This window comes from Procambarus clarkii, chromosome 8 (genome assembly GCF_040958095.1).
Source record: "Procambarus clarkii isolate CNS0578487 chromosome 8, FALCON_Pclarkii_2.0, whole genome shotgun sequence".
Taxonomy (NCBI): domain Eukaryota; kingdom Metazoa; phylum Arthropoda; class Malacostraca; order Decapoda; family Cambaridae; genus Procambarus; species Procambarus clarkii.
In genome coordinates this window covers 44,461,813-44,478,956 of record NC_091157.1, presented here as the reverse complement: position 1 = coordinate 44,478,956, position 17,144 = coordinate 44,461,813, and the positions used below count along the sequence as shown (strand labels likewise).

General features: G+C 42.9%; 1 protein-coding gene across 7 annotated transcripts in view; it reads left to right on the top strand.

Moving 5' to 3' along the window:
• The window catches only part of LOC123759646 (adenylate cyclase type 1), a gene marked incomplete at its 5' end in the record, with an annotated part of 300,312 nt that overhangs the window by 90,287 nt on the left and 192,881 nt on the right, over positions 1–17,144 (top strand). For 5 of the 7 annotated variants that reach the window (XM_069317792.1, XM_069317789.1, XM_069317803.1 and 2 more), the window contains 2 exon segments: positions 12,452–12,637; positions 14,267–14,317. In XM_069317792.1, the coding sequence (XP_069173893.1) occupies positions 12,452–12,637; positions 14,267–14,317 (237 nt within the window). 7 annotated transcript variants of the gene reach the window in all.

Genomic DNA, 17,144 nt, shown 5'->3' with positions numbered 1-17,144 from the left:
TGACTTAATGAAAATTCCTTGGACTGAGCTATTTAATTTCAGATATAATCTTTTAGGTTTCATGAATATATCCTTTTCATGTATTTCATAGCAGTTATATGAATTCATTACCTTTATTTGCTTAATTCATATAGTGAAAGGGCTGCCAAATGTTTAAAAAAAAAAGCAAGACCTTACATGGGGGGACTTGACAGTAATGCACCCTAGTGTGCGCTCCGCGCGTATGCACGAAGTAGCCCTGGCAGTGCGGGCGAGCGCTCGGCAACACTAAATGTGTATACTCGTTTCAGTTTTCTCACCTTAATTCTTGTGCTACATCACTCATTTTGGTATCATTGTATTCACAATCGAATTCCCTACAGGGGTATATGCATATATGGTCCAACAGCCAAGCTCGACTCCACACAGCAAAGCCTAAAGTTGGCGAAAGTTACCCGTGAGCTCACAAAATCTGTAAAATGTGTATACAGTACTTGTTTCAGTTTTCTCGCCTTAGTTCTCGTGCTATGTCATTCGTTTTGGTATTAATGTGTTCGCAATTAAATTCCCTGCAGGTGTATATGCATATATTGTCCAAAAGACCAATGTGACTCCCCTTAGCAAAGCCTAAATTTACCCCATGAATGAGAACCAATTATCATACCTGCAACCTAATGTGTGTACTCGTTCAGTTTGATAACATCAATTTTCGTGTTACGTTGCTCGTTTTGGTATCAAATTGTTTGCAATATAAAAGTGCGTATTTTAAAACTAATCCCATAATAATAGAGCAATAACTGGAATTTTAACACATATTTTAATTTTGGACGCTCATCATCACAAAATTATTTATATCTTTCCCGTGTTCTGACATAAATTTGTGTGTTACATCTTTCATTTTGGTATCAATTTGTTCGCAATGTAAAGGCGCGCATTTTAAAACTAGTCCCATAATAATAGCACAATAAATTGAATTTTAAAAATATTTTAAAATTTTGATCAAAAACCTATTTATAATCTTTCAAGTGCTTTGACATCAAGTTTCGTGTTACATCTTTCATTTTGGTATCAAATTGTGCGCACTCTAAAGCCGCTTATTTTGAAACTATCCCAAAGTCGATCGGATAAAAAATTAATTTTATACAAATATTTTTGTATTGGATGCGAGCGCTTTCCAAGGCTAGGACTCGAGAGAGAAAAAAAGTGAACGTGAGTGGTGTTCAAAGCGAGCGATAGTGTTAACAATGCATATCGTAACTACATGTTGACAACACAACCTTGCAGAAGATTAAAGAAAAGAGAAAAGCCTCAATAGCAGTGTACCAGTCAATGGAAACTGCTTAACAGGTAGAAGTTTCCATGTGCAGTATAAATGCAGCCAAACCCTAGGAATAATCAAATAAAGCTTTGATAACAAGGAAGAGAAATTGTTTATCCTGCTGTTCAATCAGATTTCTTGTATGCCCTCACATGGACCAGTGTATAGACACATTAAGAAAAAACCCAGCGTTGAATGTAATGAAATGCCATTTTCTGGGTGAGACCCGGAGGCTCCCCTGGAGCTATCTGGGATGATGTGAATGTCTTGGACCCGGGCATCAGTCGAAGCGAATGGCGTTCTAGGCCTACCGGGGACCACGAACCAGAACCTGGCCCTCCCTCAGAGAGGCACGAGGAGCAATGGCCTATATAAACCCCCTATTTAGTTGAAAGCAGTCTGTCTGCCTGCCATATACCAGGTCAGTCATCCAGAAAGGTACGAATCCCCAAAAACTACAGCTGGTTAAAAATTGTGAACCGAAAGCCAAACGAGCAGGCAGAACTCCTCGATCAGAAAACAAGCAAACAAGCATGATGTCTCCACAGTTGCCACAGCCCTGTCTGCACAGCTTCCCTCCCTCTTCCCTGGGAGGGGGAAGAGGGAGTCCCAGACCCCCCTGTGCTAGCTACCCAATTCCAGTTCTAAGGCTGTTGTGTCGGGTGGCAGTCGATCGACTCTGGCTCCAATCCTTGAGCAGTGCTGTGCCTTGTGGTGTTGTGCTGCTGTATGGTGGTGTGCGAGCCAGTGTAATTCGAGAAGTACTGGGGCTGCATGCACCTAGGGTCACCTTTCCTAGGTGCCCTGTAAGTACTGCCCTTGCAGTTTGGGGTTACCTTCCACAAACTGTTTGGGGATTGCGTCCGCAGGACTCTTTTGCTGCTTGGTGATTGCCCACCCTTGGGTCAGCTTGTGTTTTTCCTACCACTGTTTGGGTAGGGGTAGTATCGTCGCTGGCAGCGGCGCAAGATACTGTGAGGCTGTCTTACAATATGCATAGCAGCCAGATCTGTTCCTCCTGGAGACGTTGTGCTTTTGCGGGGTGTTTATTTTCTTTTGTTTTGCCTTGTGGGGGTCTGCCTGGTGTGTGTGTAAGACCACTTGTATTATTTAGATGGCCCTCCACTAGGTCCCCGTGATTGCACATGTCACAGGGGTTCAGCTTTTTTTTGTTTGGTAGTTCTGTCATAACCGGTTAGTAGTCAGCCTAAGAGCCCTGGAAAAACCCCATTAGGGCTCATTGGTCCAATGGATGCGTCCTCTGAGTCCCTTCTCGCTTCATGCAAGTTTGAAGGTTGCTCTGTCCCTTTGTCTCAGGATGACACTCACCGTTCAGCTGTCTGAGGCTGCTCTGCCATGCTGCCTGTTGGGTCAATGACACCTCTGACCTGGAGTCCTGTGATTGGTGTTTCTTGCTTGTACTCCAGATCACCCAGTCCACTGTCATTGATATTCAGGTGCAGGCAGCTTCAGCATTGCATGCGAGGTTTAGGTCGCTGCAACACGCTAGGTAGATTGCCGTTCCGGATGTCCCTTTGGTTATAGGGACCCGGACTTGGGGGTCACCTCGACTTTGGTTTTGACTGTGTCCCCTGGTCCTTTCCTTGCTGTAGATCATCCTGGGCCCCTCCCCCCCCCCTCCCTGCTCCCGGTTCCCAAACATCTGAGGGTTTTAGGAGTCGAGGCAGGGTTTTCTTGGTGGTGAGATTCGGGCTGCTTCAAGGACTACTGCTTCTGGATCGGCGGCGGAGGCATTCGAGAATGTTCCTCCTGCCAAAGCTTCCAGGTCATGCCAGCAGACCCCCTTCATCCCTGCTTTTCTGGTGGACTCTGTTTTTTCTCCAGAGGCAGAGGGTTTGGAGGACAGCTCTGCCCCGGGTCCTGATGTGGAGGATTCTGGGGCTGGGGAGGAGTCAACTCCCGCCATGCTTGAGTGATGGGAGTTGATTACAGTCATTCAGATTTAACTGGGAGGCGAGTTAGAGCACCTTAATGTGTGCTTGTTCACCCATGTGCTTCCTCTCGATGTCGGCCTGATGTAGCTTCACATGCAGGTTCCCTCCCTTTCAGCATCCCTAGTTGCTAAGGATTTGCGCACCCATGGGCATTTGGCTTCGGTCTTGTACTTCTTTTCCCTGCTAGAGCTGTCTTCGGACTGGCTCGAGGAGGATGTGGAGGTGCTGGGTTCCAGGCCAGCGTCCGGTGCATTTGCCTCGGCGACTTGGGCATCGGCTGCCTTTTTGAAGTTGTTTGCACCGATTCTGAGGGAAGCTGTGTGTCTGTTCTTTGCTTCTTGTCTCGTGTGTGGACAGGTGGTGCTCGTCCACTCTTTGAAATCTGCTTGGGCCCTTGCTCTTAGATTTTCATCCCCTTATTGTCTGTTGCTGTTTGCAGAGTCTGCGATGGTGCATTTTCTGCAGGCGGGTTCATCTAGTTGCCGGCCTATGTCAGATTTGTTGGTTCTCCCGGGAATGGGGGGGGGGGGGGGCGGAGTCCTGCCTGGAAGGGTCGTGCCAGGGCTTGAGGTTCCTTTTGTCGTTGTAAGCCAGTAGTGCCAGATTCAGGACTGGCCACTTCTGTGGAGCCGTCGGCACAGTGATCACTCTGAGCATTGGTAGGGCTCTCATTAAGGTCGTTTACCCTTTCGCAGTTTGCCCTGTTGATGGGGTGATGGGGGGGGGTGGAGGCTCGCACTGTTTGCTCTCGCCTGGTCACACGATTCATGCATGTTTTGGGTCATTTTCTCTAGCCTGCAATGGTGTTAGGTAGCTCCTCCTTTAAGGGGAATGTTAGGGGCTGGCAGGCCAGGACTCTTCCGCTGCACTGTCAGGTCATCCTAGAATGGGTACGTTTGGGCATGGCCGAAATGATAGCGTCCCTCAAGTGAGTTTCCTGCCCGTTTCCAGTTCCGAAACAGGACTGTGCGAATCTGCGTTTCCTTCTAGACTTGTCCCGTCTGAACCCCTGTTTCTTTTGCCCCTCCTTTTGGATGACTACTGTCTTAGGTCCGGCTGCTTTTGGAGCCGGGTGCATGAATGGTGTTTCTGAACCTCCGGGACGAATATTAGCACCTAATTCATCCGGGGTTCAGGGACTGGCTTGGGTTTGTCGTTGGGCGGCAGGCTTACGGCTTTTGTTGCCTTCCATTTGGCTTGAGTCTGGTGCCACGAGTTTTTACGTGCCTTACCCGGGTCGTGGTGATCCATTTAAATCTGTGAGGGGTTTGGGTTGCTGACTTTCCGTGACTACTGGCTGGTCTTGACTTCCAGCTGATCGGTGTCTGCTCGCCAGGGATTTGGATTCTTTCCCAGCTTGCCAGGTTCGGATTCTTGGTAAACTGGAGGAAGTCCCATTTGGTTCCCTCTCGGGTTCGGATTTGGCAGAGTCTTGTGTGGGACTCTCAAACCACTTCCTCGTCTCTGCTTCCAGTGGCACTGCTGCGGCTGCAGTCTCACCTTCGGCTGTTTTTGGAGGGCACCCGAATCACTCGTCGGTTGTTCGAGCAGCTGTGCGGGAGTCTGAACTTTGCCATGCTGGTCTTCGTCGGGTCAGATCTGGCTGTGGAGGCAGTTCTAGTTCCTTCGGGGACATCCCCTCCGCCACTCTCGTTATCACTGGGTTCGGACCCCGCGGGCCTTCTGCTGTGTAGCTGGCTTCCTCTTCGGGATTTTCGAAGTTCTGTGTTGTGGCGCCTACCCGAGCCTGATGTATTCAAGGATACGTTGTCTCTTGGCTGGAGCTTTGTGGAGCTCACCAGGCCAGCCAGGGTCAGTGGGGTCCGTCCTTCCATCGGGCTCACTGCACGGTGTGGTTTTCACTTTGGAGGGTTTGTGTCGCTTGTGGAGCGACAATTCGGCTCCACTGCTCCTCAGTGGTTCATTGCCTGGATCAAGGGGGTTTTATGCAGTCCTTGGCTCTTTGGGGCAGGTTGCTTCGGGTGACTCGTCTGCTGAGTTCTCGGGGTTTGGCTCTCCTGGTGGTTCATATCCAGGGGGGTGTCCAACATTCTGGCGGATGGCCTGTCCCAGTTCATTCCCCTGTTGATGGAATAAATGGTTGATGCTGATTCATTCCGTTGGCTCTGCCAGACATTCAGGCGTCCGGTAGATGGCCCTCTTCACGTCGGTTTGGTCAAGGCATCTTCCAGTAATATATATGTGGCGCCCTTCCCCGACTGCAATGCGGTCAGGTTCGATGTATTTCAACTGGACTGGTCAAGGTAGGGTTACCTGTACCTCTTCCCCCCTGGTTCGGTTGTTGCTCCAGGTCCTGGCTCGCTTGGAGACTTAGCACGGGAGAGTAGTTCTGTTGGTCCCTTGGTGGCAGGCCCAGCCTTGGTTTCAGGCGCTGCTTGCTCTGTATTCGAACCTGAGGGTCTTTCCGTGGCTCCGTTTCTTTCAGCAGATTGATCCGGTCCGGTACATGACTGGTTCGATCTTCTCCTCCGATCCTCGCGTCCGGTCTTTTTGAAGCGGGTTCATCACCACTTGTATGGTGGTGTCTGACATGTGAGTTTCATCTCGGCGGCAGTATGAAGTTTCCTGGCGGTTCTTTCAGCACTTCTTGACTCTTTGTAGGTTGTCTTCGATTTCTGATCAGGTTGTTTTTTTGTCCTTTCTCTTGATTGTTTCAGGACCATCATCTTCTGCCAAATACTGTCACTTGCATTCAGAGTGGATGTCACTTCTGCTCCATTCCTCAAGCTTTCTTGGGCATTGTTTCACCTCCGGCCTGCTCTTTCGGTCCTGGTGATCATTTTGTTCGTTTTCATTCATCGTCGTCTTTTTTACCTGGTGAAGAATGAGACTGCTGCCTTTTGAAGGGGTCCTTGGGTTGTTGTTTGTTTGATTTGCTCAGGGGTGCATCATGTGTTGTGTCCGGTTGCAGCACTTCTCCAATACTTGTGCGCAACAGCCTCCGTGGCGGGTGACGCTCTTTGGGTTGTCCCGGTTTCACTTCTTCCCTGTTCCAGGGTGCGGGGTGTCCTAGGTAGTTTGCAGGATTATTTGGTCCAACCAGCCTGCGGTCTATCCCTGTGCCCACGACGTTCATATGTTCGCGGCTTTGGCTGCTGCTTTTGGTAATATGTCCTGGGCTGACATTTGGGTATGGGGTTTTTGGAGGTCAAACAGGGTCCTGGCTGCATGGTACCTCATTAATGTTCCTGGCCCTTCTTAGCGGTTGTGTAGCCTTGGGTAGCAGGTTGCAGCCAGTTGTCTCGACTTTGAGTTGAGGAGCAAGTGGCGGCCTCCTCCTGGGTAAGTCCCTCTTTTCCTTTATCTTTGGTTAGGTAGCTCCTGGGGCACCAAAGAGGCTCTCCACAGAAAACCAGCGTTGAATGTAATGAAATGCCATATTCTGGGTGAGACCTGAAGGTTCCCAGCATCTTTCCTTCCTTCCCAGTCGGCGTTTTTTTCGCGTTTTTGATATTCAGCCCCTGAATTTTGGTTGAGTAGTTAGTGCGGGAGATCTGGGGCTCCCCCTTCCCTCTCTCTGGGATGAGGAATCATAATCACAATCACAATCACACACAATCACACACACCTAGTGACACCTAGGAAAAAAGGTGACACCCCTAGGGTCAACACTTGCAGCAGAGGAGCTCCAGCATATTTCAACAATCCTAAGTATTGTAGTACAGGTTGATGGTAGTGAGTGGTGTCCCAGAGAACATAAAGGTATAGTGCTCTTGAAAAATAGGTGAGATAACAGGAAAGTGCTAAGGGAAGTGAAAAATCGGATGAGAAAAAGTTGCCCTAGTGTTTACAGTGCAGAGAAGAACATTCAAGATGGCCACTGGCAAGGGGAAAAACAAAACAGAGCTTGATTTTGAGGGATTCAATGAAGAAAGCATTGATATTAGTAGTCTACATAACAAGTTGGTAAATTTAGATACTATAGTGAACTCTCATGTAGAAATAATTAGTAAATTGAAAGAAAGTAATGACCATTTGAATAGCAAAGTTTTATGTCTTGAGGGTTTAGTGAAAGACTTGCGCAAGGATAAGAATCAATTGGAAACAAATTGCAAAGCCATGGAAGAAGAAAATAAACTCTTAAAAATAGCTTTGGAAGAAGTTAAAGTAAATTTAAACATAAATGACTACAATAGGTTAGGCAAGGAAATTCAACAGGAGAAACAGCTTTTGTCAGCACAGATGGAGGAAGTTACACAGGGAATAGAACAGTGCAAGAAAGATATGCAACTCACTTATGCACAAGTGGCCAAGGAGAAGGAAAAAATAGAAGAAGCAGTAAAGGAAGTCAAACACTGCAGCAACCAAGATAAAACAAACATTAGGCTAGAAGTGAGGAAAGAATTGGCATCTAACCCGAAGTTGGTGCAAAACACAGTTGATCGGAGTAAGTCCCTGATCATTTTTGGCTGCAAAGAAAAGGCGATAACATCTAGGTCAGAAAGAGCTGTAGAAGAAGCTAAAGTAGTAGATAAAATTGTTGGCCTCGTGGAAGGTCTTACAAACAGAGAGAATGTGTGCGACTACAGGAGAATAGGCAGGTACGTAAAAGGGAAAGATCGACCTTTGAGGATCACCCTAAACGGTGCCAAACAGATGGAAGAAGCACTAAGGAATGCTAGAAAATTGCAAAGGGATGAGGATGGGAAAGGGTGGTCGTTAAGACGAGATCTTTCAAAAGAAGATAGAGAGAAGCTGAAACTGAACCTCGCCGAGGCAAAACATTTAAATGAGAGCAGGAATGAAGAAGAAATAAATTCTTTTTTCTACAAAGTGATAGGGGTAGGCAAACCAGTAAAGTGGTACATAAAGGCAAACCAACAAAATCAATAGAGAGAGGGGAGTGAAGAATAAGGAGAGGGGGAACAAGTTCCTGAAGATTGCATACACCAACATAGATGGAGTGAGATCGAAGATACTGGAGTTAAGTGATGTAATACAGCTGCAGACACCAGACATTGTTGCACTCACGGAGACAAAACTTGAAGATGTAATTTTAAATGAGGTCATATTCCCAAGGGGCTACTCAATTTGGAGACGGGACAGAAAAATTAGGAAAGGCGGTGGCGTTGCTGTGCTGGTAAAAGAACACCTAAAGGTGAAGGAAATAATGACTGCCAATCCACAAGAAGTTGACATAATAGCACTAGAGATCTGCTATGAGGATGATAAACTAATGATGATAAATGCATATAGTCCACCGCCAAGCAGCACATGGTCAAAGGAGGAGCTAGATAGTAAACGTGAAGGTCTTATAACAATAATGAGAGAGATTATAGCGAGAGCGGATAACGATAGATCACGACTGTTGATAGTCGGTGACTTCAACTTGAAATCCATAGACTGGGAAGCATATGAAGCTAAAACAGAAGATTTTTGGACCTGTAAATTTGTAGACCTCATCCTGGAAACATTCTTGTATCAACATGTTAAACAAGCTACGAGGATGAGGGAAGGGGACGTTCCCTCCATGCTAGATTTGATATTTACCAGGAAGGAGGAAGAGATATTTGACATTCAGTACCTTCCTCCCTTGGGTAAAAGTGACCATGTCTTTTTGGGAATAAAGTATGCAATGCGTTATAAGCTGGAAGAAAATAAGGAGGTTGAAGCAGTTGAAAAACCAGACTTCAGGAGAGGACATTATGGTGACCTTAGAAATTTTTTTAGTGAGTATAATTGGACAGACTTGATGCTAGGCAAGGAAGTGAATGAGATGTATGGCAAGTTTTGTGAAATATATGATAAAGGCACAAAAAAATTTATACCAAAACAGAGATGCAGAACTAGGAAACAGGATTGGTTCAATAGAAATTGCGAGAGGGCTAGAGACCGAAAGACACAAAAATGGAATCAATACAGGAAGAGGCCGAACCCCCAAACATACCAGCGATACAAAGATGCGAGAAACAACTACACGGCAGTGAGGAGAGAGGCAGAAAGAAATTTTGAAAAAGGGATTGCGGACAAATGTAAAACAGAACCAGGTCTATTCTATAAATTCATAAACAACAAATTGCAGGTAAAGGATAATATCCAGAGGTTGAAAATGGGAAACAGATTCACGGAAAATGAAAAGGAAATGTGTGAAACATTAAATGAAAAGTTCCAAAGTGTGTTTGTAAAAAATGAAATCTTCAGAGAACCAGATACAATAAGAATTCCAGAGAACAACATAGAACACATAGAGGTGTCTAGAGACGAAGTGGAAAATATGCTCAAGGAGCTCAGGTAAGAACAAAGCAGCTGGCCCAGATGGCGTTTCACCATGGGTTCTGAGAGAATGTGCATCTGAGCTCAGCATTCCACTTCACCTGATCTTTCAGGCATCCCTGTGTACAGGAATCGTAGCAGACGGGTGGAAACAGGCTAACATAGTTCCAATCTACAAAAGTGGCAGCAGGGAAGACCCCCTCAATTATAGACCTGTATCATTGACAAGTGTAATAGTGAAAGTATTGGAAAAACTAATCAAAACTAAATGGGTAGAACACCTGGAGAGAAATGATATAATATCAGACAGACAGTATGGTTTTCGATCTGGAAGATCCTGTGTATCGAATTTACTCAGTTTCTATGATCGAGCCACAGAGATATTACAGGAAAGAGATGGTTGGGTTGACTGCATCTATCTGGACCTAAAAAAGGCTTTCGACAGAGTTCCACATAAGAGGTTGTTCTGGAAACTGGAAAATATTGGAGGGGTGACAGGTAAGCTTCTATCATGGATGAAAAATTTTCTGACTGATAGAAAAATGAGGGCAGTAATCAGAGGCAATGTATCAGAATGGAGAAATGTCACAAGTGGAGTACCACAGGGTTCAGTTCTTGCACCAGTGATGTTTATTGTGTACATAAATGATCTACCAGTTGGTATACAGAATTATATGAACATGTTTGCTGATGATGCTAAGATAATAGGAAGGATAAGAAATTTAGATGACTGTCATGCCCTTCAAGAAGACCTGGACAAAATAAGTATATGGAGCACCACTTGGCAAATGGAATTTAATGTTAATAAATGTCATGTTATGGAATGTGGAATAGGAGAACATAGACCCCACACAACCTATATATTATGTGAGAAATCTTTAAAGAATTCTGATAAGAAAGAGATCTAGGAGTGGTTCTAGATAGAAAACTATCACCTGAGGACCACATAAAGAATATTGTGCAAGGAGCCTATGCTATGCTTTCTAACTTCAGAATTGCATTTAAATACATGGATGGCGATATACTAAAGAAATTGTTCATGACTTTTGTTAGGCCAAAGCTAGAATATGCAGCTGTTGTGCTTCTTAAGATATGGGCACCACACATCAACAAACTGGAAAATTTGCAAAGACATGCTACTAAGTGGCTCCCAGAACTGAAGGGCAAGAGCTACGAGGAGAGGTTAGAGGCATTAAATATGCTGAAACTAGAAGACAGAAGAAAAAAGAGGTGATATGGTCACTACGTACAAAATAGTAACAGGAATTGATAAAATCGACAGGGAAGATTTCCTGAGACCTGGCACTTCATGAACAATAGGTCATAGATTTAAACTAGCTAAACACAGATGCCGAAGAAATATAAGAAAATTCACCTTTGCAAATAGTGGTAGACGGTTGGAACAAGTTAAGTGAGGTGGTGGTGGAGGCCAAGACCGTCAGTAGTTTCAAAGCGTTATATGACAGAGTGCTGGGAAGACGGGACACCACGAGCGTAGCTCTCATCCTGTAACTACACTTAGGTAATTACTTAGGTAATTTCACTCACTCACTCACTCACTCACTCACTCACTCACTCACTCACTCACTCACTCACTCACTCACTCACTCACTCACTCACTCACTCACTCACTCACTCACTCACTCACTCACTCACTCACTCACTCACTCACTCACTCACTCACTCACTCACTCACTCACTCACGAAGAGTCATGGTTAGGTTGTGTCAATGACCTCCAGAGTCCTGACGGTTTCCAGGTCGAGCCCACTAATGCAATTTTTCTGGAAAGATGGGAAACAACGAGCGTAGCACTCATCCTGTAACTACACTTAGGTAATCATCCAAAAACATAATGAAGGCCAAGCTTACACAACAATCCAGATAAAAAAACCACATGTTAAGCTAAAACTAAAACAGGAAAGCAATTCACAAGCAAATGGTCCACACAGGATGAACTAAGTCCAAGGATGGCTAACACTCTAAAGCAGTGGGGCGTGGCTGCATCAAGCAGACTGGAGCACTACAGACAGAGCTTAATGCTACCACATCAATAACAGAACTGGCTGGTCTGGGAAGCTGGGTTTGGCTGTGCTGCCTGGTGGTGGTAATCTGTACTAATGAGTTTTGAGGTAGTTTGAGTGAATTCCCTGTTCTGTGTGAATCGTTTGTAAAGTTGTTTGGCAGTTTTAAGGCTTCATTTTCAGTGAACATTCCAGTTGCCTGTTAAGCTACACAAATTCTCACTTCTCTCCCTGCATCTCTGAGGCTCTGGTCTCTGGTAGGCTAAATAAATATTATCTGTTATGTTAGTATGAAGCAGTCTCATTAAGATAACTCTAGAGAGCTGTTGGAGAGCTACCCTCAAAAAATATATTTTGTTTTATTACATTGGGCAGAATTTTAATACAAACTCTTATTCTGGTACTGTATATGACGGTATTCAGTAATTCCTTAGGCGTGAATCTGTTTTTAATTTAGCTCAGTCCAGTCAGACAAGTTCCGTGATAAATAGTACAGATCATGAAGGAATATTTTGTTAAGAAAATATATAATAGTGTTTGTTGAGAGATGTGTAGTTATGTGCATATGTAGAATGTAGATGGAGTTAATGAAGGAACTTGTGTGTAGAGCTTTTGTATATAATCAGCATCTAACCTTTCTTCTTGTTTCTGTGGGGATGGTGGGCATATTTGAGGAGTGGTGGTGGTGTGTAGAGCATTGAAGTTGGATCTTCTGCTTTACCTATCACTGCCTTTCTCCTCTTGTGGCCCTACCATCTCCACACTTCTCTTCCTCAACACATCCATCAACTTGGCCAACCTGTGGTGTATTCTGCATTGACCTCCACTGCCTCGACTGCTGTTTTGGGGCTATGAATGGGACTCCAACACCATCTGACCTATGTATTGGGCATTATGTAATGCTACAACAACTTCATCACTGCCACCATTTTCATCACTGCAGCCGTTCCTCTTCAACACACTTCAGGTTTGGTCAGCCATTGGATCCTCGCACCGCAGAAAATTGTCCTTCAAGAATGTGAGCAACGTAGTGGTACAACTTCTGCACTCCATAAAATACTCCATGGAGGTGCCCTTCTCCAACATGGCAGTACCTCCACCAGACAAGAACACGTCCATCACCAAAAAGGTAGATTCGTGCCAGTTCTTTCTTTTTAATATTGTATTACTATCTTAATATGTGACCTGCTGCTACTTCATCCTACCTTTGCCCTCTTTTTGTTTTAGCTTAATCACTATGCCACTGTCAAGCAAGTAACTACAGATTTGTCTGCTGTCTAGTTGTGACTTGCTTATCCTTGATTAGCCTTCGGTTTGTTATTGCTAAAATCATATTATACATTTTGATGTGAGCTCAGAAAATTAATCACCATTACAGAGTTGTTCACATTTAGTAAAATCATCATACTAGAATTCCAAATGTTGGTACATATAGTATATACAGTACTGTATATAACTTTGAAAATTGTTGCTTAACCTATATACTTTGCTCTTGTTAGATTTTCTTTTTCACTTACTTTTTCAAATTTACTGTGATCAGTTTCCTTGTGTTACAGATCATTTGATTTTTTTATTCTAAACACTTAGTTTTCCCTGCTGCTATCCAGTTAGGTTATTAAATTTTATCTGCATATATTTTGTAATGGTGTGTACAAGTTACAACCAAAATTAGATATAACGTACTTGAATGTACATTCTAAAGTGGATAAATATACAGTACTGTAGTAATGAGGGAATGTGTAATTAACTTTTTCACAAATCTTAGAGGGTCTCGGTAGTACAGTCAGGTTTGTTCCAGACTCTCAATTGAGAATTCTGGGTTCGAATCCTGGATAGGACAGATCAAATCCTGGGTGCGTTTCCTATCATCTAATGTGCCTGTCCACCAGGCAGTAAATAGGTACCCTTGAGTTAGTCAGTTTGTTGTGAAGTGGCATCATGGTAAGGGTCAGTAATTCGACCCTGGGAGTGGGGACCTCAATATAAGCCTAACGTATACTGTATGTATAAATTGGCTACTTGTATCCTGACACAATAAATTAAATGGGAATAAATAGATAATCTCATAATCAGCACTTTGAGGTGACTGATGTTCTGCATAAATAATATTTATAACATAGATTTTAGCGATCTTCACTACCATGATTCTTCTCCCTGCCTATTATAAAACAAAAAAAAGAGAGTATAATGGCATAGACTTCAATACTTTATCCCATATCATTAAATTACTCCCCATGCAGTTGATTTACATTTTTGTCTAGTTTATCATAAACATTTTCCAGCAATTCAATTTAAATTGTAAGTGTGACTGTAGGAATTAAAATTTTGCTTTATTTAAATTTAAATAATTTAGTATATTTGTGCCTCTTTTGCTAATCTAGAATACAGCATATATATGATACAGTACTTCTTTGATATATACTGTATTTTGAAGTTTGATACCTTTGTTATCTATGAAGTTTGATTTTTTAATTTTAGTAAATATGTTATTGCTCATTTTTTTTTGTGCAGTCCTTTATTTAGGTTGATCAAGGATGAGTTTGTAAAAATAAGAATATAATGAGAAATACCTCTAAATTCATCTCTTTGTGCTTGCTGGTGCCAGCTTCTCATACCAGTGGCATTAATTCTTACTTTTAAAACTCGTCCAACATTAGTGCCGCTTGTGGCTATAACTGACTAACAGTGACTCCCATCATTCGTATGTTGTGTGTCACAAGCAACTAACACACTAACAGTCACCCATTTCAATTTTCAGAGGAATATATTCTTTCACGAATACTACGAAATAGAGCGAACGTGCCCACAAGTGAGTGAATCGTAATGATATGTGTATGGCTGTTTGTGACCCTTCTTGGGCTCGGCTCAGTTTTAGGCCCTGAAAGCCTTTGGCCTCTTACCCTAGTTGTGGTTATCACTCACCCTATGACTACTTTTATAACATTCTGGTATGCTCTTGATGACTTAAAGAATGTGGAAACAAGTTTTATGAAAGATAGGCAAATGATTGTGCATAAATCTGTGATTTATTTGTCTATCTTGAAAAGGGTTTTGATATCCACATCTCAACAGTCTGAAATGAGTATTGAATGTTATTTAAGTTGATGCCTGACATTTATATTCGTCTCACTTTCCTGACACATCCTGTATTAATTATTAGAAGCCATCATTGTCATGGACAGTGCATAGCTTGTCCAATATGCTAGCTTTCTCTAAATCACTTTTATTTAAAAAAAAAAAAAAAAAAAAAAAAAAAAATCAGTGCATATATATACAGCAAGATTCTTTAAAGATCTAGTATTTTTCTGGGGGAGAGCCCTGTTGGCTCCCTGAAGCTATGATATACTGATTAGTACCATACTATCAGGTGCCATCAATTGCGGCATTCTTATTGGCCTACTTGGGACCATGAGCCAGAGCCTGGTTCCCTCAGAGAGGTGCAGGGAGTGATGGCCTATGAAAACTTTACATTTAAAGTGTAATCATATTTGTCACCACCAGGAAAGCACCCAGAAAAATAGGCGAACCAAAACAAACTACTGCATGGCTTAAAAAGTGGAGCCACAGCCTCAAAACTGCCAAAAGAACTCTTCCCAACAATAAAACAATCACCAAATTTACTCGAAACTATCGTTGGCTAGTTTGCCCCACCATCTCCCCTTGTTGGGGAGGATGAGGGAGGTGTACTGAGTAAGCCGGCTCACACCAACCTCAGTCCTCACAGATGTGTGCTCGGGTGTAAACATCTCTTGCTCTGGCTCCAATCGCCTTCATCAGCTTAGTGGTTGCTTCGTGCCTTTGATACAGGATTGCCTGGTTTGGTTCTGCAGCCCGCTTGGATTTTATGGCTCCCAATTGCACTCCAGCTCTTTCTGTTTATTACTTCAGCTCTTTTCTGTATTTGTTTCTTTTATTTCTTCTTTCTTTCTTTCTGTACAGGACATATGTTGGATTTGTGGGTGTCCATCATAATATTGGTAATTACCTAAGTGTAATTACCTAATTGTAGTTACAGGATGAGAGCTATGCTCATGGTGTCCCGTCTTCTCAGTACTCTTTGTCGTATAACACTTTGAAACTACTGACAGTTTTGGCCTCCACCACCACCTTACCTTACTTGTTCCAACTGTCTACCATTGTTTGCAAAAGAAAATTTTCTAATTTTTTTTTTTTGGCATCTTTGTTTCCTTAGCTTGAATCTGTGTCCTCTTGTTCATGATGTTGCTGGTTTCAGGAAGTCTTCTTTGTCAATTTGGTCATTTCTTGCAAGAATTTTGTATGTGGTAATCATATCACCTTTTTTTCCTCTATCTTCTAATTTTGTCATGTTTAATGTCTGTAGTCTCTCCTCATAACTCTTGTTTTTCAGTTCCGGAAATCATGTTGTAGCATGCTAACCTTATACTGCTGCACCTTTTCCAGTTTCTTTATGTGCTTCTTGAGATTTAGGCACCATACAACTGCTGCATATTCCAGTTTAGGTCTCACAAAAGTCATAAACAGTTTAAGTATTTCACCATCCATATAATTATAAGCAAGTCTGAAGTTGGAAAGAGATGCATATGCTCCTCTCTCAATGTTCTTTGTGTGTTCCTCTGGTGACAACTTGCTATCCAAAAACCACCCCTAGTTCTTTATTAGAGTTCTGTAATTCCCTTCCACATAATTTGTAAGTTGTCTGTGGTCTATTTTCTCCAAATCCACATTCCATAACACAGCATTTATTTACAATGAATTCTATTTGTCACTTTACACGCCAAGCACTTATTTTATCCAGATCGATTTGAAGGGCATTACAATCGTCTGCACCTCCTATCTTCCCCAGTATCTTAGCTTCATCTGCAAACATGTTCAAATAATTCTGTGTTCCTTCTGGTAGCTCGTTTACATAGACGACGAACATTACAGGTGCAAGAACTGAACCCTGTGGTATTCTGCTAGTAACACACTTCCAGTCAGATACATTATCTCTGATTACTGCCCTCGTCTGTCTGTCAGTTAGAAAGTTTTTAATTCATGTCAGAAGTCTCTCTGTCACTCCTCCAGCATGTTCCAATTTCGAGAACAGCCTCTTGTGTGGGACTCTGTCAAAAGACTTTAGGTCAAGATACACACAGCCAACCCAACCACCTCTTTCCTGTATTATCTCAGTGGCTCTATCATAAAAACTAAGTAGATTTGTTACTCAGGATCTTCTTGTTCGAAAACCATACTGTTTGTCCGTTATTTTGTTATTAATCTCTAGGTGTTCAACCCATTTGGCATTAACTATAATTTCTAGTGTATTGACTACCACACTTGTTAATGATACGGGTCTATAATTTAGTGGTTCCTCTTGACTACCATTTTTTTTTTTATTGGTACTATGTTTGCCTTTTTCCATATATCTGCTAAGATTCCTTTGCACAAGGATGTCTGGAATATTAATTGGAGTGGAATGCTCAGCTCGGTTGCACATTCTTGCAGCACCCAAGGTTGAAACTCTATCAGGTCCAACTGCTTTATTTCTTCCTAGCCTCTTGAGTAATTTTTCCACTTCGTCTTTAGATACCTCTTTGTATTCTATGTCTTGCTCTAGAATTGGTATTGGGTCAAGTTCTATGAAATCCTCATTTTGTACAAACACACTTTCGAAC